Source organism: Populus euphratica, unplaced genomic scaffold, assembly GCF_000495115.2.
Source record: "Populus euphratica unplaced genomic scaffold, PopEup_1.0 scaffold31.1, whole genome shotgun sequence".
Taxonomy (NCBI): domain Eukaryota; kingdom Viridiplantae; phylum Streptophyta; class Magnoliopsida; order Malpighiales; family Salicaceae; genus Populus; species Populus euphratica.
Genome location: NW_011499850.1, coordinates 2869500 through 2893789, shown reverse-complemented (window position 1 = coordinate 2893789; position 24290 = coordinate 2869500). Strand labels below are relative to the sequence as shown.

At 30.7% G+C, this 24290-nt stretch overlaps 1 protein-coding gene and 1 pseudogene across 3 annotated transcripts; one reads left to right on the top strand and one right to left on the bottom strand.

Moving 5' to 3' along the window:
- Positions 1-2206: 2206 nt before the first annotated feature.
- On the bottom strand, positions 2207-13963 carry LOC105121166 (AP2/ERF and B3 domain-containing transcription factor At1g50680-like; annotated as a pseudogene).
- Positions 13964-21859: 7896 nt separating this feature from the next.
- LOC105121165 (cytochrome c oxidase assembly factor 6-like) lies at positions 21860-23328 on the top strand. 3 transcript variants are annotated; one of them, XM_011019713.1, is made up of 4 exons: positions 21860-22083; positions 22222-22359; positions 22455-22530; positions 22878-22969. In XM_011019713.1, exons 1-4 carry the CDS (start codon positions 22000-22002, stop codon positions 22901-22903), a joined length of 324 nt encoding a protein of 107 aa, XP_011018015.1. In that variant the 5' UTR covers positions 21860-21999; the 3' UTR covers positions 22904-22969. The 3 variants fall into 3 exon arrangements, with proteins under 3 accessions (XP_011018015.1, XP_011018016.1, XP_011018014.1); XM_011019714.1 differs by having other exon boundaries at positions 21862-22083; positions 22960-23328; XM_011019712.1 differs by lacking the exon at positions 22878-22969 and having other exon boundaries at positions 21865-22083; positions 22455-22790.
- The last annotated feature ends 962 nt before the right edge of the window (positions 23329-24290 follow it).

Below are 24290 nucleotides of genomic sequence, written 5' to 3'. Positions count from 1 at the left end.
CAGCACACCACAATTATTGATGGTTTAGCGTAACTTCCAGGAATTATGAGCCAGTTTTCAATTTAAATATAAGCTTTAATCATTAGTAAAGAAGACAAGATATGGCAAAGCATTATTGATTATACTGCAGCGGGCGCCACCGCCTATTCTTCTTCTTGATTAAAGTTCATGGTTTTAGAAAATAATTAGGATGTTTTTGTTATTTTAAAAGTATTTTAAAAAAATTTAAAATTTTTTTATTTTTTATTTTAAATTAATATTTTTTAATATTTTTATATCATTTTAATACACTAATATCAAAAATAATTTTAAAACATTAAAAAATATATATATTTTAGTAAAATTTATTTTAAAAAATCATCACAACCATGTTACTAAACTCAATGAAAACAGAAAACTTGCAGACCACACCGACTAGTGGAGGACAAAGTGGGTAACCATGGGCCCGAAAATATGATAGATTGGACTGTTCGGGCCCACCTTTGTCTGTTTACATGGACCGTTGCGGCTGAACCTTGTAGGTCTATAGATTAGAAAGGTTACTGCAAGCAGAATTCTATTAGAGGCTGGGCTTAAGCTATAAATCCCAGTTCCTGGGTTTTGCCATGAACTGAGCCACTTTCATTCTGAGGCTAGATTTGTAAGAGGGCTTGGATTGGGCTTACAGCAGCACAATCAATGGGCTCCATCGCTTGGGAGTTATATTTGAGTTTCCACGGGCCAGAAGTTGTGCACGTGCACCTAGACTAATCAATTAAAAAATATATATATAAAAAAAATCAATGATGCACTTTAGCCCAAGAGTCGGATTATCACGTTGAATTTACTTCTTCATCCTTCTCTACAAAACTCAATTGCTTAGCTAGAGGATCCGGCTGTTTACTTTTTTTCCCTAAAGGACTTGGTTGTTATTAGAAGAAGAAAAAAATATAGTCTTTTTGTTCAAGAGGTTTTTTATTTTTTGTGCCCGGTAAGATGAGATACATATCTTTAAAAATTAAGGGAAAAAAACCCAAACTTTGATAAAGGGTTTTTTTCTTTGAATTTTTATTTTTAGCATGACTAATTAAACCTTAAAATTTTAAAAAATAAATATATAAAGCTCGTATGAAAGGTCATTTTTGTTTTTATAATATGTTTTTATAATAATATTTAGATGCCCTTATGAGCTGTTTAATGATTAAATATATTAAAATATTAATTTAAAAAATTGTAGATCAATGCTTCACACATATTTGTGCATGATCATATCTTTGTAGTTTTCTATCAACGCATGGGGAGTCATACAACGATTAAAAAAAAACCCAATTATCATGTTATCCGATGTGTTTAATAACATTACAACTAATAAAGTGATGTATGTAGTTGAATTCATAATGGTTGGGTGGTATAAAGTTTTTCTCCTCCCATATTTTATCTCTCGGGGGCCTTGAAATTCATGCCAAGTCATCAAAAACTTAAATGTGTTTTCCAGTTTTTATTTATTTTATATTTATTTTGATTGACTTTTATTTTGATTTTAATTATTTTTTAAGTTTATTATTTTTTTAATTTTATCCTTGAGTATTTTATCTCATCTGGTTTTTGTATTTGATTTGGTTTTCATTATTTTAATTTTTATTTTTTATCCTCTGCTTGATTTATTTATTTATTTTTAATTTTACCCTTCACCATTTTATTTAATCTTGTATTCAATTTTGCTACTTATTTTTTATTGCTAAGTTTTTAACTTTTTTTTCATTTATTTTGTTTTTCAATTCAAAACCCTAATTATTTTCTTTTATTTAATTTTTTATAAAATTTGCTATTTATTTTAATTTTAATTTTTTATAATTAAGAGTTTTGCTTTGTTATTTTTTTATATTTAACTTTTACAAATTAATCATAACTTCATGACCTGAACCGGTTTTAAAGATTAATATGGTTTAAATTCATCTTTTTGTTTAAGTCTTTTTTAAAAATATATTATTTTTTAATTTTATTATTTGATATTAAATTAATAATTCCTGAACTTCTTCTTTTATTCTGTTTCTTTGTTATGAAATTATTTTTATTGTATATACAGAATCACATGTTAGTTTAATTAACTCGGTAAAATCATTTTTTTCAACTATTTTACACCTTTCGGCAAACTTACTGCTTTGAGTTTCAAGATGCTCATTTGGTGGTTTGGTCAAAATCGTAACATTTTTCTTCAATGACCATAGAAATCGAAATTCTTGTAATTGATCAATCTTTGGACAGTACAGCATGCCTCCTCCTGTTTTAGTGACCATCGACAGGCAAATTGATTTTGCTCACGCAAGAGTGCAGTCAAAATCATGTTCATAATAAAAATCCAGGGCATAAGTTCACTCTCACCTTTGCAACCTTGGCTTGAAGATTTGCAGGTGGGTGGTCTTACTAAGGTAATCACAACTGGAGATTCAGATGCTTGAAAAGCGTTGTTCTTGATTGCACGCAAGCACACGAGGAGGTCCACTGGATTAGTGAGTGTCCTGCAAACCAAAAAAACAAAAAGAAATTTGGTCGTTTGAGGAATTGTTTATGGCGTCCTTGTCTAAAAACACTAGATTTACACCAACAAAATATACACACGTGAAAACACAAACCTAAATAATAACTCAAGAAGAAGAAGAAGTTGTGCCTGATCTTTCCTTCTTATAGGATGATTAAACTTGCAATTTGTTCCAAATTTGTAGGTTCCAGTATTCATGTAAAAGGCACGATCCTTTGCTTCAGGTCTCACATGATACTGATGATATACCTTTTATCATGATTCACATTGCCATTACTTCTCTCATCCAAACCATCACCTACCTTCTCACTGCTATCGTTCTCATGAAAATTTTCACTCTTTTGATCATTCTCTTCACTCTTGAAATCCCCCCCCCCTCCCATCCTCCTCCTCCTCCTCTTCATGAGAATCGTTCGAATTTGGAAACTGCTCCTTCAAATCAAACTGGTTTAGGAGCTCTTGATGAAGATGGTTGTTGTCATACTGGACCGTTTGATCAGGATGGAGGGGGAGGGGAAGAGGAAGATTGCAAAGCCTAATTGAGGGATTTCATTATGAATTGGAATTGATGATTCAATTTGTTTTTCCATTTGCCTCCACGTTTCAATACTTGAAACCCTAATTCGCCGAAAGAGAGGAATGGAGTAGGAGGGGACAAAAGGTAAGGCGAAGAGGGTTAGGGTAAAGAGGAATGAAATCAAGATTTTCTAGTGGTAGTGTTGTCGGCACCATCATCAACAGAATCCGCCGATAGGATCCAACGACTACGTTAACGATGTTGGCCGGTGGTCTCCTCTTCTCCAGCCGATCAGTCGCCCTCACCACTGTTAGTGTTGGTGATGCCATTCTTGAAAACTTAGGGTATGGGGATTTAAGATTTGAGAGTGGTAGTTTGGAGGCTACGACCATTTTCAACGGTGAACAAAGAAAGTGAGGAGGTGCTTCAAGGCACCATCTTAAAACCCCGGTTCTTTTATAAACCGTTTGGCAATAACATCGGCGCGGCGGCCACGCCGCTTCCACAATAATAAAAAACCCCTAATCTAACTACTACATTAACAGTCTAAGAAAAATGTACATCACAGCAATGGAAGAGTCTCCCACCAGATAAAAGGACAAAAAAGACCAACCAATGAGATCACCTTGTTTGTCACCCATACAAAGGAACTGAAAGCAAGAAACATGATATATACCTTCAGCATCAGCTCCTCACAATGTGTCGTGGGAGAAGAACACCACACATTGTTTTCTTCCCTGTTTGTAAATTGTAATGGCGATAACTGCTTTCATCCATGATTTGGCCATGCACTAAAATTTTGGCCGAAATGTTAGCATCCCTGCCATTTTGGAGTTCCATACAGGGTAATCTGTGATAATTAAAATAACTCAAATAAAAAGCTGGGCCATCAGTACGTACTTTGTAACACACTGAAAGGAAGAAGAGAGAACCTAAGAAATCATGCCATTTCAGATAATTTGTATGCCAAAGAGTTTAAAGCCCGATTTCTCAGCATTTTGCTTTCTCTTGTTTGCGCCCCTCATTCTCTCTTTCTTCCTGACAGTGCTATCACGGGCGATGCGTGGGCCTAGGTGAAGCTGCAGCTCTACTTTAGACGCAATGCTTTGGCTGGACAACTCTGCGATTCTACTGCTGTTTTCATGGTTGTTCACATCAATCATATTGAATGTTTGAGCAGCAGAATCTACCATTTCTCCTCTCTCACATAAACTGAAAGAAATGGTGTCATTTGCCTTCAACTTTTTCTCCTTCACGAATCGGTTCCAACCCCTTGTGAAGACATAACTCTGACTGCTCTTCCAATAACAATACCGAAATTTCCACAACTTCATAGACTTGTCACAGAAAGCAAGCATCACACCGTCCATTTTGTCAGCTGCCTCAACTTCTTCAGCACTTTCAGAAATATGTGGGAAGTACTTGATAGCGAATTTCTTAGGGATGACAATCCTATTTAGTTTACCAACATCACTTGGTGTTAGCTCCTTTTGAAACAGTTGTTTGCATGTTAGGCCTTGATAGCTCTGTGGAATCATAAGCTTAAGGCTAAGTTCAGTCTCAACACTTTGGGAGCATGTCCTTGTGAAATTAGCAAACTTGCATTGGTAGGTGCCATCCTTTATCATATTAAGCACGACTTCAGTACTGAAATAAGTTTGAAATTTTGACTCTTCAACAGTTACATCAGTTACTGGGGAATTTCTCCGGGAATCGCCACTCCGGAGTTTTATTGCTGCACTATCATAAGCCATAGCTGCCTCCTTTTCAGATTTAAAGGTTCCAAGCCAAATCCGCTGGTGGTTGGCATATGTTTGACAACCCCAGTGACCATTTGGCAGTGGCACAACCCCTTTGAATTTTGAAGCGCTGATATTACTGCCAGACCTGCACGCTTGCTTGCTGGGAAAGGATGAGTGCTGCTATTTGAATCTGAAAATTCTTCAACTACAGATGTTTCTCCATTTGAAATCAAGCTCACAGTTTCTTCTTCCATTGAATTCCTGAACGAAAACTCATTGCAGTTGAAGGTTAGTGAAGTGTGAAAGTTGATATAAAGAACAAGAGTATCATTTAAAAAACAATAAACACAAGCCAATCCTTGTATGTTTTGAGCATGTGCAAGTTTGATATAGCATATTTTGTACTCCATAACTCATCCTTTATTCTGCGTTTAATGGTAGTTACTGCAAGAACAAATAAAGATCTCCAAAAGCAACAGGATGGAGTGGGCTCAAAGTCCCCTATGGACTCGATTCATTAAGGGCATGTCTTAACGAACCAGATTAATTTTAACCTTTTCATTGCCTAAACCACCTCAAATAGCAGAAGACAACAAACTTCTTTAAATTAGGATCTTTTAAAACATAAAACAATCAACGCAGAATCGAATACAATAGACAATAAATATTTCATTCAAACAGCAAGAAACAAGGTTGTGCATAGCACCTTATTCTACAAAAAATTATCTATTCCTACAAAATTAGATAAATTTTAAATCCAATTTCTTATAGATCTCCAACAACAGTGTGTTGTGTTTTTCAAGACGAACTAGCTGAATATCAGAGACAACAATGCCAATAATCACAATAAATTGGAAAAAAAATCATCTAAAAATTTAGAAATTGTATTCCTCGACAATTATTTGGAATTGAGACTTGGTTGTTGTTGTTCCTCGACGATAAAATGATTACAAATTCATATCAGCAACAAAAGACCGTTATATTTTCAATCGGATCAACATAAATGATAATAAATTTGAAAACCACCCCTTAAAATCTTACGTCTTTCACAGTTGCTTCACAAACAATGACATTGTCTTGGTTGAGTAAAAGTTATGTGTACTTTCAAAAGTTCATACAAACCACCCAAACACAGCAAAAAGCCAGAAGCTAAAAGGTGTCCGTAAGCCACCAGAAAATTACCAATAAGAAAGCTTGGGGAGATAAAGCAAAACTTGCAAACAAAAACAAAAATATAGATACCAGATTCAGCAAAATATGGTCTTGGAAGGAAGGAGCCTCAGACAAAATCCAAGTGTCAAGTTAGTAGGATTATCAATATTTTGAATAGGTAGCTTCCTTGCAGCAATAACACATTCACAGACACGGAAAATAATTACGCGAGTTCTGGAAATCCTCCTCAAGACAACAAAATTTCTTCTATCATCCCAAACTCGTTTTTTAATCCTCTATTTTCCACAAAAATTGAGGGAAAAAAGAAATGACAATCCCTTCAACTGCCACGATCATGTTAAGAACATGATAGACCAGCCTAGACATTAATCACCAAGTACACATTTTTGGATACACAAGTTCAACATTTTTTGTTCTGCTGAGCTCCAATGACTGATCAATATTAGTACAGAAGCACAAATATGCATTACCGACCTATTCAGTCACTAGTGTAATAATCCTATTCTCCTTCTCTAATAGGAAACCTGTAAATACATGCCATAGAAATGAACACAAATTAAAGAGATGCTTTGTTCATTGCCCCCAAGATATTAGTAAGATGAAGAATTGTTCAAGTAAATGCATCTTTGGGAAATAGTGATCTGATCAAAAAAAGGAAGAAACAAAGCTGTGTTATAGAGGGAAACAAAGCATATATAAAAAAAGGAAGAAGCTTAATCCCAACGGTCATAAATCCAGATTTCAACTCAACATCCTATTTTATATATGCTTTCCAGCAAACATCGACCCTTGTTCTATCTAGCTGAAAGTGTTGAAATTATTTCTATTCTATCCCGAGCCAGCGTAGTTTGATTAAGAAAATTTGTTCATACAGAAAAATGATGAAAACCCAATGCATCAATATCCAAACAAGCTCAAGACAATTATTTCTAAGATTTAATTCAAATTTTTATCTGGTGCATTGTAAATGTGGCTGCGGAACTTTCTTCTTTATTCTTGGCATAATAATATTTAATATATTATTTCTTTAACAGTTAAAATTTTCTAAGTTTTGAAAAGAGTTTAAGATGTAATTTAGTTAAAAAAACTTAACTTTCAATCTGACTGCTGAGTTGAACGGGAATTTTAACAAAAACTTTTGTAGGTCTTGTTTTTTATTGGGTTAAGATATCATAATGATCGAATATAGAAAGGACTTTCAAATAAGACTCATAAGTTACTTTATAGGATTGTCTTTATTTACCTTGTTGTATTTGAATTTTTTTCCATTTAGTTTAGTATTTTTAATTTAATTTAATTTTATTAGTTATATAAGTTTTAATTAGGAATCCTTTTTGATATTAGGTCTAACTAATATAAATAGATATGTTTAATTTATTTTGAGAACATTCAGATTCAGATTATTTAGATTTTTGTAAAATTCCAAAGTTTATTCTTTAAATTTCTCTATAGCTTAGTTATATAAGCTTAGGGTTTAAGAACTCTAGTTTCTATCCACACTATATAATGCAGGAGTGGAGGCTATTCAAGGTCTTGTGTGAGCTCAAGAGAAAAAACTAGATCATTTTGCAGTAGCTCATGAATTGAGAATGAATTGTTTGGAGCAAGTCATAACAAATCTACCTTGGCTAATTGGTTACACCAACAATGATCGTGAAAAGAGAAACTTGTCTGAAGACTAAACTTGAGACAAGCCGAACCCCCAACTTATTTTTGAATTTGATTTGATTCCTTTCTATGATGGAAGAGTTTCAAAACAAAAAAAATTATTAACTAGTTAATAGAGTTGGAAGCTTATTTTTATTTTAATGAGATTCCTTATCATAAAAAAGGAGGACTTGTAGCATGCAAACTTTATTATGAAAATGGTGGTTTGAATTTCTAGAATACAAAACTCGTATTGTATGCCTTTAATTGTTTTTGGCAAGATTTGATAAATCATTAATTTTGAAGTTTATACAAGATGATTATGAAGGGAATTATATTGGTACATAAGCAATTAAATTGTTATTAATTTTTTTTGTTCAACTTTTTAAAATAGCAAAGCGATGTCGTCTCTTCAAAATAGACATCTTCAACATCACAACAATGACAACAACATTACTACAAGTATTATTCTACTTCTTGATGTTTCATCTATTAATGACGAAGAACAAATCAAGAAAGTCCCTAAATTAGTATTCTGTAGTGATTCTCAAGATCTTGCAAACAAGAACATAAGGATACGATTATTTCTAATAATTCCTTTAAAGATAATATGAAAGATTATATATCTTGGAAGTTTTTTTAGATATAAAGGTTGAAGTATCAAAGCCATAAAAGATGAAGAGGTCAAGTTTGAAGTAAAATAATGAATAAAAGAACTACAAGTAAAGTATAACATTAAGTTTGAATTTTTCTTTTGCATATACACATCACAAAATAAATTTTGAAGTTCATAGGTTAAAGATATGCTACTTCATGAATATGTGGGGTATAATGTTATATTCAAAGTATTTGTTCCTTTAAAGTAGAAGAGTCCAATTCTTGACAAATAATTTTAGGGTGAGTTTTTTAAAAGTATAGGGAATTGATGCTCAAAACTTTCTTCATTATTCTTGGCATAATAATGTTAATTGTTAAGATTTTTTAGTTTTGAGGAGTTTAAGAAAAATTTAAGATGCAGTTTGGGAAAACCAGCATAATTTTTAATCCGGTCACTAAATCGAACTAAAATTTTGACTAAAAATTCTGAAGGTCATGTTACATGCTAGATTAAAGTTAATGATGATAAAAGATCGAGAAGGCCTTGAAATAAGGTCTATAAATTACTGTGCAAGGTTATCTTTATTTAACTTTTTGTATTTGGATTCTTTTTTCTATTTAAATTAGCACTTTTAATTTAATTAATATTTTATTAGTTATGAATCCTAATGCAAAATTGATTCTATTAGTAAGTTAAGCTTTAATTAGGAATCCTTTTCTACAAAGGATTTTAGTTATAATAGGAATTATTTCCTATAAGGATTTTCAGTCTAACTAATATAAACATGGATGTCTAGTTTATTTTGAGAACATTCAAATTTAGATTGTTCAAGCTTTTATACAATTTCAGAGTTTATTCTTGAAATTTCTCTAGAGCTTAAGTCTATAACCTTGGAGCTTAAGAACTATAGTTTTTGTTCATATTATACATCGCGTTAGAATTTCATGCCATCTAAATTTTTAGACATAAGGGAGGAAATGTTCTTGATCCATTGACCTTTCTACTATAACACGAAATGAACAATTACCTACTCTTTTTGGATGGATGGAATTAAAAGTGGCATAAGAAACTAAAACAACCAAACTTTGGGATTATAAAAAGAGAAAAAAAGAATCATTAGAAGAATATAAACTGAAAAATAGACGATAACACATCTCAATTTTTAAATCATCTCGATAGTACTCAGTCTAGGGTTTATATTAATCAGGCAGAGTTTTGTTAAGTTAAACTAAATATAAATTAAAACTAAAAAAAATAAAAAATAAAAATAGGATCTACATATCTAACATGTATTATGATCATGAAAGGGATGCATTAAAAAGGTTGCTACTCAATTTCTCAGTCATGTTATATTTACTATCACACAAACTTTACAGCATTCACAATAGATGAGGAAATTCAAATGTGTTGGATTCTATGCACAAACCAGAAAATTAAAAGGAAGTAAACTTAAAACCCAATGCAATGACCACACTCCATCTAAACACAATTTTAGTTTTAACAAAATAGTTTGTGGTCTATTTGGGATTGCGATAACGGTTGCGGTTTAAAGTGTTTTTTGTATAAAAATATATCAAAATAATATTTTTTATTTTTTAAAAATTATTTTTTAAATTAGCATATCAAAATGATTTGAAAACACAAAAAAATAGCAAAAAAAATAAATTTTAAAAAAACACAGTTTCAACCATGTTCCCAAACATGCCCTTAATTTTCAATCTATTCTTACAAGAAAATAATCTCACTTGAGAAACTCAAAGCTTACCCTATTTATTAAAAAGTTAAATTAAAAAAAAAATTATCAAAGTGGTGTTAAAATCCTTTCTTTTTCATGGTTTTTTTTTTCCATGAATTATGCTAGGTTTGAGTTTATGACATGAGGGTATTTTCGTGACTTTAATTGAGAAATGTTATTAAATGAGAGGTTGAAGAATAACCGTGTATTCAAGTACAGGATAAAATCAATTAGACTTGTAGAATAGATTAGAGATTAAGTATACAATATAAGGATGATTGGAGCTAATTCCCCAATCTAAAATCACTTAGATTGCTTATGCAATGGATAACTGCAGGAAACTTCGAGGAGAAGCCTAGTGTTAATCTTGAATGACTGTAAAAATACAGAAAGAAAGCCATGATAAAACCTCTTTAAGAAGGTTGAGTACAAGCCCTACCACTGAAGTGGACTTCTACAAGAAGCCTAATATTAATCTTGGATGACTTGCTAATTCCAAAAACAATGCACGATAAAACCTCTTTAAATAGGAAAACTGCGTGCCTTTCCCTGATTTACAAATTAGAACCCTATGTCACAACATAAATAAAGTGAAAATGCTTCAAAGAATTTCTGTTTCACGATAACTGCATAACTCAATGGGGAGTATAATGAATCGACTGATTGTTACCAAGTTACAATCAATGCATAGGTATGTAGACTCAGTCAAATGAAATAAACCTAAGGTATCTAACAGGAACCTGAAACACAGAGATCTGGAACCTGATTATGAATCTGCTTAACTTCAGAAATTATCATGTGATTCAAAACTTCAGCTACTCGAACAAGCTCAATCAACAAGAAAAACTAGGGATGAGATGTAATTCAGCATAGATGATATCTAAAAATAAGATTTGGGCTCACAATTCATTGAAGAATGAATTTGGTTTGATATTATGATAGAAGAACATCAACAATCAATCTTTTTATCTTAACCCAGCTTTGTTTTCAAAACAAAAGGCATCAGATCAGTGGCATATAAGATCAAAGAAGATAATAAAGAACTACACTGATGCACTTGACAGAGATTATGGTAATGCTATAATATTTTGTAGCCCGTATTCATAGAATTCGTTCTCCTCTCATGGTTTATGAACACAATTTACTATATGAACAAAAACAAACACTACTCCTGGTTGTATCTCGATGTGAGAATATCATGCCCAACGACCAAATCAATCAACTGCTATCAAATTCATTAATACAGTACCTGTGAAACCTAAATTCTAATCTGAAACCCTTCGTAACTTTCATTATTTCGAGTGTTATCAAGTCAACTTGCTCAAAATCTACACCTGTGGTCCTTTCGCCCTATCACACGCCAGCTGGCCCAAAACAAAAAACAGCGCTAGTATTAGTTAACATCATTCACTATTCATGCCGTTAGCCCGCGCACATCCATTGCAAGACAGATCATTGGATGTCTAATCGATCTACTTAGTTTCTTTTTCTTAATTGGGTCTCTATCATCAATTAGTAGGAAATATCAAATCCTACAAGAACTCATGTCTTGGTTATGGAATTACTGCAGAAGGAAATAAGTCCAGTTATGGAATATAGCATCTGTTCAAGGACAATACTAGTCAGGAATCCTATAGAGAGGAATCTTGAAGAGTAATTAGCACACTTGAGTTCCTTTCACTGCACGACTAGAAGGGACAACAAAATCATTAAGATTATTGTAACAGGAAAAGTATGTCAAGTATAGACAGCCAAACTATAGAACATCAAATCTTCAAGAAGGACCATATGATGACTAAACAAAGTCTTTGATCCACTAGTTAATCCACAAACAAAAACCCATGAACATACCATTAATTTACTCAGGATGTGGATTGTAAATTAATCATTATGAAGCATAAAATTAATAATACCAAACTATCTATTACTTCATTTAGAGATTATATAGCGGGACTGCCTTCATGAATTGTCATTAAAACATCACAGATCTAGATTAAAGAGGAATCCTCTTTCCAGTTAATTTTTATGCTGAAACAGTTTCTTAACCCTACTATAATGCTCACATATCTTCCTTTAAAGCAACTAATTTGCAGTCAACGAACCCCAAAACCCCAAAAGAAGCAAATAGAGACAGATCATTTCCAAATCTAACAAAAAAAATCACTAAGGAAAACACATAAAATCAGAAGAAACAACACTGCTACGTGCATCAAGAAAGTAAAAACTAGCATGTAAGAGAAAAGGAATGTTACCTGAGTGGAGGAAACAGAAGCCGTCCGTTGCCCCCTTAAAACCAAACAGGTGCTGTGAAAACAACAGTGGGTGATTTACTACTTAAAATAATAAAAGCAAAGGACTTGGCAAATGAGAAAGATCTTCCATGTAAGGAAGCAAAATAAAGATCAAGAAAAATCATCTGGTAAAAATTAATTACTAGCCACTGTAAATGGAAATTTCCATTCATGAAATTACTTACCTCATGGCAGCAAAATAGTGCATATCTGCCCAGAAGAGGAAAGAAAAAAGGCAGCCTCGTTGACCCATTTTCAGGACGCTCCCTTTTCTCCTGCTGCAAGCACACACAAGTTCTAGGTACCAAAAATCCCCAGTCCAGGTTACCCAAAATTAAAGCGAGAAAAAACTGCATCGATTAGTTAGGTTAAACATCACTAAAAACAGAAAAAAATTGATTAGGAAGTTTAAGAGAGAGAAAAAACATAATCAGACCCAGATTAAGAGATAATAGTAACCAAACATAACCCTTATTCCTTCTGTTACCCTGCATGGCTTCCAAGAAAAACACGAAGGATTAAAGAGGGAAGAAAGGCAGGAGAGTTTTGAGATTCCAAAATACAGTTTTCCGTTAAATTTTGAATAGTAAACAAGTACTCCAAAGAGCACAAATCGTCCTCTCCTAGAGGACCATGAAAAGCCACGCTTTCAAACACCAACACTAATTTTTTTAATTTTTTTGAAGTACATAAGAATACATATAATCACACAAGTGGATGAAGATTGTAAAGGAAAATCCTTTTCTTAAAGAAGAAAAAGAAAAAAGCTATAACCTTCTGATATTTCGAAATCATCTTTACCAAAAACTTCGTTCCATTTTGACAAGTCTGGACTCTAAAGCAGCAGTCGAATATTATAAAATAAAACCATTGCCTAAAAGAAAAGAAAGATTTGTCATATGGGAGCAGAGATTTTTATGGATGATGTGTCAAGCCTGCGCTTGGGGTTACTTTATGTACCAGTAGCTCCTCAGCTGCCCATTGACTCATAACTGAGGGGAGAAAGACATTTGGTTTTGGATACACAAAGCAAACAAGTGTGTGAGTGTGTGGTGATATAAAAAGCTGCAGAGAGAGAGAGAGAGAGAGGAAGCGCATGGTTCTAGAAGATAAGAACGATCACTTCCAAGTGGAGATTAACTTAAAGGAACAGGAAAGAACTGAATGGAGGGGTAGTGGGGGTGCACGAGGAAACACTGGCAAATGTAAGCTGACAGAAGAGAAGTGAGCACACACCCTGCAATGGTATGCTTTCATACAATTAGCTTTCGTGTGTGCTCACTCTCTTCTGTCAGTCTTTCTCTCGTGACCCTCTTTCTCAACTAGGAAACTGATGAATTAAACTGGCAAAATTAAGTACTCTTTGTGAGTACTCAGATCTGAAACCACAGCAGCACACCTGAAGTACTGTAACCAATCCCCACCCGTATACATTGGATACCAAGAGAATTTTGCTGCACCATAAACAAGCTAGCTAGGGTTTGCTCAACCAGCAAAGGAGAAACCCTCGCCTTCCTCTTTTCTTCTTTATTTTCTTGCTCCACTCAATGCAGCAAAAACAGTACTTTTTGTCACACCACCCTTTGAAGTTCACTTGGGGTGGGGTTCAATGAGGAGCTTGAGAGAGAGAGAGAGAGAGGGAGAGGGAGAGATCCAGAGGGAGAGGGTCGTCGAGATTAAAAAAAATAGGGTGTTTTGTTTTGACATGACTTGCTCGGTCCTCGAGTAAATTAGGGATAAACCAATTAACTCACTACAGCACAATTGAATTTTCGGTACTTTAAATATAATGGATTAGATTGATGGAAGAAATTTCCTGCTTGTGTTGTAGACAATGGTGACTTTTAACCGCTTTTAAAATTAAAAATATAATTAAAATAATTTTCTATAGAAATTTTTATTTTTCATGTTACCGTGTCAATGTCAAGGTGATTAAAAATTTATATAAAAAATATTCATTAAATATTTTTTAAAATATAAAATAATTTTAAAAATTTTAAATCGGCATGGAGCTAATTACATTTATACTCTACTGGTTAATTATAGTCATGGTTGAATGCATCGGCCAATAAAACTAACAATTTTATGTTTAGCTGACATATTCTGTTATATAATAGACACATATTTTTATTCAATGATAATGCGGTATGTTTTTAGCCGTTTTGTGTATAAAAAAATGTTAATTTTTCTTTTCAAATCCAGGTAAATGTAATCCATGTTAGCAAAGAAATGAGTATACCTCCTTAATTACTATATAATATTTTTAAAATTAATTTTTATTTTTTTTAATAATGGCAAATATTAAACCAAACTAGCTCTTTGCCCATACATTGAATGTAGATTTGAATTAGATCAAGGTTTTAAAAATTACAAGTTAACTTGTAAAATTATGTAATTTCACGAGCCAGTATACTTGTTGTGTAAAATCACTTTGAAAACTCAAAAAGATAAAATTAAATTGAAATCATTCTAACCCGATAAAATCGATAAACTTAATGTCAGTTTTATATTTTCATTGGAAATGCAATGTTGCCCTATTTCATTACAAAAAATAAGTGTGTTTCACAAAACTCGAGTCTTCTTCTCAATTCTCCAATCTTATCTTCTTTATATATTCAAAAAGAAAAGCAAACAAAAAGGTCCCTCTCTCCAAATAAAGAATATCTCTTTTGAAACACACACAATCTTATATTCTCTAACAATCTTAGAAGCTACTAAATACATATCATGAAGGTCTTTTAATAATTAAGAAAAAGAAAAAAGAGAAGATTTAGTTACAAGCAGAGAGAGAAAAGTTTGAGACTTAAACTTTTTTGATCTCCCATCTTCGATGATAGTGCATTACATCATTGATATTAGTATAAGGAGAAAAGGTTAGCATAGAGTTTTTAATGCATCTCCATACCTCACTAGTATATGGGAAAATGTGTCAACAATTATAGTGGTTCTCTTACGAGTGAAATTGATGTGCCTCCATTGTCGCCGCTAACTTCTAATTATTTCGATGACCTCCTCCCCCATCATTGAAGTAGATTTTCAAGATCCCAAACACCAACATGTTAACCGTATTTTTATGTTTGATTTGTAGTTTAATTGAACATTGTGTTTAGATTCATGAGTAACAAACTTGTTTGATTGGTTTAATTGTTTGGATGTATTATGAGTATGATTTGTGATGTTAAAATGCTTTGAGTTAATTAAATTGAGTGTTTGTAATGTTAGTGATAGTTTTAGTCTGTGAATTAAATGAAAAAAATTACTTATGTGATCATGGTTTTAACAAAACTTGTTTTTGTTCTTGATATGGAAGAAACAAACATAATATAATGAATATGATTGTGGTTGATTATTGGAAAATAAGTTGTTAATGATTTTTTTTGTTTACATATTGATTTTATTAAAAAATAATTAATAAAAATTGATAAATTTGAAATTAGTGATTGAATGAAGTGAATGATAAGTTATTATCCATGAAATTAAAAATTATTGTTGTTATTTAGATTTTGCTATGTGATTTTTTATTTGAAGGTAATGTATGATGAGAGGTGTTAATGAAGGGTTGACATTGTTAATATTATTTGGATTATGATTAAGTATATGGTTATGAATAATTGTATTATATTTTAAGTTGTTTAAACTATATATGAATTTTAACCTGAACCATGTATGTTAAGATGTTTGGACTATGCTTGAAAAAAATACCAATGATTTTACAATTTCATGGTTTATTTTTACAAAATGATTTTACATTGTATTTTTCATGTTGTGTAAAAAATGCATTTTTTACAACCATGGATTAGATCATACTAGATTATTCGCTGGTGCCATGCTATTGTTCAAATTAATTTCTAGTATAAAAAAATTAAACCAGTTGAGAGTTGAATAATATGACCTGATTGACATAATAAGTCCAGAAATAACTTGGATGATCGGTAAAAACATAATTTAACTCAAATAACCAAGACAAAATATTTTTTAAAAAATATAAAGATAACAACACAGTAGATTGGCTTAGATCTACTCGGGTTAACCTTTCAAATCTACAACTTGGACCATGAAAGTGTGATAAACTCGTATAAAATAAACCAATACAAATTAAAAAGCTTAATTTCTAATCAATACAATGTTGAATGATTAAATTAAAATAATAATAATTAAAAGATGGATCTATAAAAACAACTCAAGTTAATCTGAGTTAACCTATTAAATCCATAACTTAGGTTATAAGATCAAGATAACCCTGTAAAAAGTAGATCAAAATAAATTATAAAGTATAATTCTCAATCAACACAAAGTTAGAGAATGAAATTAAAAAAAAATAAAAAAATAATTAAACTCGAGTTAATTCACCAAACTTATAGCACAGGTCATGAGACCAAGGCAATCTCATAAAAAATAAACCATAAAAAAAACTTAAGCCAACTCAATCTAACCTACCAAGTCTTTAACCGAAGTTATAAGATTAAGATAACCTCATAAAAAGTAAATCAAACAACTAATAAAACTCAATTGCTAATAAACTCATTGTTAAATGCTAAAATCATAAAAAAAATTCAATCTATAAAAAAGATATGATAAAAACAACTTGAGTATACCTGAGTTAACTGGCAAAACACGTGATCTGAGTTATAAAATTATAATAGTCTTATAAAAAAAAATTAAAATATCTAATTTATAATTAATAAAAATGAATTTAAAAAAATATTAAATTAAAAAAATAAAAAATCCGAATTGATTTGTTATTCGGATAGATGTTATAATTACAAATATTCTACGCAACTTTTTTTTATAAAATTTCGACATTAAAGGTCACAAATAGTTGTGAGACCGAAACTGCAATTACAATCAATGTCACATCACGCGCCTATGAGATGCAAAAAAACAAAGTGAAACACGTTAAGATTAGCTGTCCATTTAAAAGAAATTAAATTTATCAAGCAAAACGAGTACATAGATTAGAGACCATCAAATTAAAATAAATAACAACAAATTAACCATAAATATTGAGTGAAAAATTGAAGAACACAAAAATTATAATGTACATTTTTAAGAAAGCATTGAAAATTAGGAGAGAATTAATTTGCGCAGCATTCACATAGTATTGATCTAATATATATATATATATATATATATATTCAATGATGACCAGTCAAACATCAATAATTTAATACGTGGGGATTAAAAAATATAATTATCAAAATATCCTTGTAAAAAAATTATTCTGAAGATTCACCAACCTTATCTTCTTCTTCTTGTTTCAAAAATAAAATCATCTTACTAAAAACCTGGACATTTAACTGTCATCCAACGTTGTTAACTTATTATCTGGGTTTCTATGTATGAAAAATTTTGTTCTAAAGTCTTACCGATACAAAAAAGAAAAAAAAAATACAAGGCAATAAATATTATAAAATGTTATTCATTTTATAGCACAAACTATATATACGATAATATGATATAGCTGTACGTATAATGTAAATATTATTGATATAAATGCAGCTAATATATATAACCTTGGAAAATATTTTTTTGAACAAAACAATGAATTTTTTACATAACTGAATCAACATCGTAGATGAGAGTTAGATTTTGAGTTTTTGTATTTATTTATGAAAATGTTGTTTTTGTGTTGAACACTATCCCAAGAGCTAACCAAAGCCTTTTTTAGCACTTGTTATTTTACAACAAATTCTGAGAATCTAATAATTGTGTCCACTTATTCAAAATATTATAAGAATTTTAATAATTAAAAACAATTAAATTATAAAAAAGTAAATAAAAATACACATTACCATGTTTGACAAGATTGAAATAAAATAATTATTAGGATTTTTAGAAAAAAATATAACTGCTCAAAATTGAAATTAAATGGCTTAAAACTAGCACGCAGAGCCTATTTGATATTCAATTTTAACTCCTTTTCTCGACAAAATGAAGGTTGAATAGCATTAATCCTTTTTTATCCCAAAAAAAGCTGAAATTCAGTACCAAGAGCATCCTTTATGTATTAATTTAAGACGAGCATCTTGTCATTCTGACACATAGTTTAATAGAAATTTTGAGAAAATAATACCAGAAAAGTGTTAGTAAAATAAAACAGTTTTAATACAACCACCTATAAAAATTAATTGTTTTAAAATTTATGTTTTCTTAAAATTAATTAATAGATACAATAATCAACTCAAAATTTGATAAAATTTCAATTAAATAAAAAAGAAGCTAATGTTATGCAAGAGAAAAGAAAAAGGAAAAAATTGATCATTAGTGATATATTAAAATTTTATTTTTGATATATTTAATAATATTAAAAAGATTTAATCACACATTAAAACATCATCAAATAATATTATAATCTATTAGAGGTTTTAATATTATAATCTATTAGAGGATTTGTTCGGGTTAATAACAAGTTTGTTTGGTGATTTTTTAAAATGTAGTTAGAATTATTTTATCAAGTTATTTATAATAACATTAATATATCAAAAATAAATATATAATATGTTTCTAATAACTTATATTTTTATTAGTTTATCTTTTTTCTTTTTCATCACAGTATTTCTTGAAACTTATCTTTTATTAATTGAATCTATATAAAATTTTGAGTTGAATTTTTTAAAATTAATTAATTTATAAAATATATAACTTTCAATGACTAAACAAGCAATTGAAAATAACAAAATTAAAATTCATAAATACAGCAGTGTTCAAATTGTTTTATTTTCCAAATAATTTTTTAACTTACATTATTCTCCCAAAAATTTTACCAAACTATTTTACTTTTCAAAAAAAATATCCATTTAACACTTTATAATTTAACAGTAATTATGGTAACAATGATTGATGTAGTACAACAATGATGCAAAGAAAGAGGTATTTTATTATCTTAAAAAGTGGGAAAGTACTATTGATTCCCTAAGCCAATTTTTTTTATGATTAACAGGACATTTTAAATTATTATAAACCATCAAATACATGGTGTCCTTCTACATTAAAAAGAGATGAACAGGCATAAGTTAATAAATAACAGGTCTGGCTGTTACGTTCATCACGGTCCTGTCATTACTCAACAAAATTCATGAAAATATATCTTAAATTTCTGTCCTGTAATAGATAGATTCAGTTCCTGCCACTTACCTAGAACTCTCGCGAGGGAATGATTTGGTTTTTCTAAAGGAACGAGACTCCACAGTGATACGAACACGTGGCAAAGCGATTGGAAGAAAAACCATATGGCGAGGATGAATGGGTGAATGCGATTAAGCAAAAAGATAATAATAGAGATGTGGGAACTGCTACACTGCGTGCTGTGTCAAATTCTGTTTAATGTATCTAAAAAATAAAATTAAAATAATTTATGATATAAAAAATAAAAAAATTATAAAACTCAATATTTAATAACAAAATATGAAATGATAAAAAAAAATAATTTAAAAAAAAATAATGTTAAAAAAAATAAATCGAATCAACTCATAATATGAAATTGAAATAAAAATATAAAAAAAAACATAGTAAAAAAAACTAAAATTAAATAAAAAAACATTGAAAAAAAATAACCTAGCTAACCTAGACTAGCTTGCTAATTCATAATTAGGATATTCCTTTTAAAAAAAATCACAAAATTCAAGGTTCAATAAATTAATACCAAATTAAAAAATTAAAAAAAAAACTAATTTCTGAAACAAAACATAAAGAAAAAAATTTGAATCTTTTATTTTAAATTAATATTTTTTTTACTTCAAATTATATCGAAATAATATTTCATAGGAAAAGACAGTGCCGACCTCCTATGCGTTGATAATTCGTGCGAATATTAAAAGTAGTGAAAATCATGGCCGATTGACTTGATGATGTTTGGATGTATGTGCTACCTCATAGGCGGGAATCGTCATGAATATAAATTGAGTAGACATGAGAGTACCCAAGCCTCCCTGTACCCATGCCTCCCTGCTCCCCTTTCCGATGGGCTAGTTGATGTTGCAGAAAAGCTGCAGGGCTACTCCGTAGGCCGTCCAATAATGGTTAAATACAAATAAATACAAAAGGAAGGAGGAAGTCTGCTCTGACTTGCAACTTTGGCAGTGTTTGGGACAGCGTTTGAGCGTTTTTCAAAAAATTTAATTTTTTTATTTTAAATTAATATATTTTTAATATTTTTAAATTGTTTTAATGTGTTGATTTTAAAAATAAAAAAAAAATTATTAATATATTTTTTAAATAAAAAATACTTTAAACAACAATTATAATCACACTCATCTTTATTTGTTAACTGTTTACTCCTGTTTTTTTTTTTTTTTTTTTTTTTTTTTTTTTTTTTTTATCTTAGTTATCTTTTTAGCTTGCGACTTGGAAATTTGGGTAAGCAAACGGGGATAATTATGTAAACAAATTAAATTAAAATATAAATATACATTTTTAATAAGTTTAATTTTAAAGTATAAAATTAAAAAAAATTAAAAATTCAAGCTAATTTAAATAAAATTGTCAAATTCATGATCTTAGTGATGAAATCAGAATAATTAAATGATGAAGTTGAAAAAAACAATTAACCAATAAAAAGGAAAAAAATTCAGTTAACTCGCGTTATGAGATAAGCAAACCCAATATTAAAAGATCAAATTAAAAAAAATAAAAATGGTCTAAGTCAATTCGGATAAACTCATGAAATCCATGATCCAAATAATAAAACCAAGATAACTTTATACAAATAATTTTTTTTCTAAAGCTTATTTCCACAATATATTGAAGGATAAAAAAAAATTAATTAAAAAAATACATAAGTTAACATGCCAACCCTGTAACCTGATTTAACTTGCCAAATCTTTCGGGTTTCAAGTAATCCAGTTTATAAAAACGTGACAACCCCATTAAAAAATAAATTAAAATAAATTATAAATCTCAAATTTCAATAAACCCACCATCAAAGATTGAAATTAAAAAAAAAATCTAAAAAATAACACTCAAGCAGTGTAAGTGTATTTAAAAAAAAAAACTAAAAAAAATAACATCGGTCAATTCTTTATAATAAAAAAGATGGAATAAAAAACAATGAACAAAAAAAAGTAAAAAACAAATACCAACACACTCAAGTGATGAGAATTAAAAATAAAATAAAATTATGAATTTAATGATAAAATAAAAAATAAATTAAAATTTAATAAAAAAATAAAAAATAAAAATTAAAATATTGAAGTTCATAATTTTAAATATTAAAACGAAAGATAATATTAAAAATTTCTAAATGACTTAACAAAAAAAATCTAAAATAAAAGTAAAAATCAAGAAAGTGAGTATTTAATTTGAAAAAAAAAATCATAATTAGAATACATTAATTTAAAGCTATGCTTGGCGTGAAGGACAAATTCGTGATGCAAGAAACCTGGATCTTAAGCCGGCCAAGATTTTTAAAAAATAAAAAAAATTTAATGCTTATATTTAATTTAAAAATAAAAATCATGTAAAAAAATAAATTGGAAAAAGCCTGAAAACAGGAGCATATCATCATTATGCTTAAAGAATATTCTGTGTCATAAACATGTCTGTATTGAGGCGTAAGCCCATACCCATATCACATGCATATAAAAGATATGCAGCTCAAGAGCTTAGCAGCTCATCAAATTATCCCAGCCCAGCTCACTGGATACAGCTTCGACTCAATATCCTATGTCAATTTACGGGCCAGTCCTTAGATTATTTCTCAAGAGCAGGTTAGTACTTGGACTCGAACTCCGAGAAACCAAGCAAACCAAACCAAACCAGCTGCTGCCTGTTCTTGGAAGCCATGGCTATGGAAAACTATGCATCAAGAAATATTGACAAAATTCACACAGATGTCCTCTCTCAATCAAGACAAGCTTGCTACAAGGTCCTTTCCTATCTTTCTATTTCTCCTGTCCTTTTTCCTTTTTTATTTTGCTTGTTTAAAATAGAAAAATCAAGAAAATTGCTTTTATTGGTAAAGATAACAAAAGGGTTAGATGTTTGTTGCATTTAATAATATCAGGCGCGGGATGCTTTTTTTTCTTGTTTGGAGAAAGAATCAGGCAAGAAACCTACAGAAATTGGGTCCGTGGGGCTTCAATATCCAGCTGAATGTAAAAACTCGAGGGCTGAGTTTGAGAAGAATTGTAGACCTGCTTGGGTAATCTTTGATTAAAATGATGAATTCCCATTATTGTTATTGTTAATAATCTCGATTTTAATGCTTTTTTTTTAATGATTTGATTTTTTTAATAGGTGAAGCATTTTGATAGGCTATACTGTAGGAACAAGACATCGCAAAGGTTGTTGGAAGACAAGGAAACCAGGAGAGGTCCGTTGTTGCTTCCTCAGCCTTACACTTTCAAGCCTACTTCTAGTACTTAATCTGAGCACCCTTTATCTTTTTAAAGGTTTTCTCTATGGGTTTTCTTTAAAATCTTATCTCTGGTGGGGTGTTTTGATTGATTTGGTAAATGTACAGTGATGGCATTGAGAGTTACTAGTTATTAGCCTGATTAGTTATGTAGTGATGGCTAAATTTTGAACATATGATAAATAAATAAACTTGAATTTCTGTGTTTTAAGGTTATTAATGATTGTGTTGTTTACTTTTTCGAATTTTGTTCTATGGTTACTTGAAATCATGCTATTTTGATGCTACCAAATGATTGCATGCAGCAAAATTGGTTATCGAAAACAGATGAAGAAAATGTATGTGATGATAGTGCTCTCGTTGGATCCATTTTATCAATTCTGGCAGGGTTATAAATATGCTTGACATGGCCCTTTAGGAAGATGGAAGCAGTCTTTTGGTCAATGTCTTGGTGAATTCATATGCCCCTTTTGAAGTGAGACCAAGGTTTGTAGAATGAGATTATGACTTGAGGCAATGTTGCGTAGTCAATGTTTAGCATTAACAATTAAATTTCAAAGAAAGGATGTATTGTTATCTGTCAAGATATTGTGGATGTTGAAAATGGGATAAAATTCAAACTTGAGTACGCTGTCAGGCTGCATTGCTCAAATACTTGGTATTTTGTCCTCTATAAAATTAATTTATGTGTGCTGTTGGGATTAAAAGATGTGAGTTTCCTGTTTTCAAATGGTTGCCACTGATCTTTGATGACTATATCTGGTTTATGCAAACACATGCAATACCATGTTGATGTTGTCCCATGCCTGTGCATTTGCATTTAGAATATGTTACCTTTTATGCATCCATAATTTGATGTGTTCTACAAGTGGATACTTTCCTGGAACCTAAACCCTTATTAAATTAATGGTCAAGCCAATAATGTGGTGAGATGTAGTGGAATAGGGGACACCATTTCAAAATTCCAGCATGGTTTGTTTTGTTAGAACTACAAGGAAAAGAAAAGAAGCTTAGAGTGGTGTGTTAAGCTTTTCATGGAAAGGAAAGAAGCTTAGAGTGATATGTTAGACTGTAGGATAATATAGGAATGGCTATATATATTAGACTGAAGGATAATACAGGAATGGCTCCAGGAGTGGGGAGCTTAAGGATTCTGGTGGTTGCTGTTAAAGGTGTTTTGCTTACATGAAATTTCATGATTGATCTAGATATAATTTGTTATCTTCTACTTTCAGTGGAACTACTTGAGCTTGTTGCATGCCTTTGTTGATCTTCTTTCATCAAGGACTTGAGCGTGGTTGTGAGGCAAGTGTTTTGCTTCATGCATGCATGTGTTCATCTACTTTTCATCGAGAACCAACTCCTTTATTGATGATCACTAAATGGTTAAGCTTTGTTGTCCCTTTTTCTAGATGGAATAAAAAAGAAGCAAGGCATGGTTGACAGTCATGTGCGTTAATGGCATGAGTCTTTGGTGCTTAGACACCAGCGAGTTTTGGAGTCAAGGGATTAGAAATCTCCATAAGGTTTTGATAGTTTTTTATATTGAAATACAAAGGTTAGGAAAGCTTGGCTAACAGTTTTCCAAAATATTTACATAGGCTTTCATGTCCTTGCACTATTCTATGAATCAATAGCTGAAAAGCACTCGAGAGCTAACTGCAAACTAGCTATAATAATGATAGCACGCTTCATAGTATATTATTAGCCATTGTTTG

Coding starts and splice junctions, on each gene's coding strand:
- LOC105121165 (XM_011019712.1), top strand. CDS start 22,000: ATGGCTATGGAAAACTATGCATCAAGAAATATTGACAAAATTCACACA. Junction 22,084..22,221: donor CAAGACAAGCTTGCTACAAG/GTCCTTTCCTAT, acceptor TAATAATATCAG/GCGCGGGATGCTTTTTTTTC. Junction 22,360..22,454: donor AGAATTGTAGACCTGCTTGG/GTAATCTTTGAT, acceptor TTTTTTTAATAG/GTGAAGCATTTTGATAGGCT.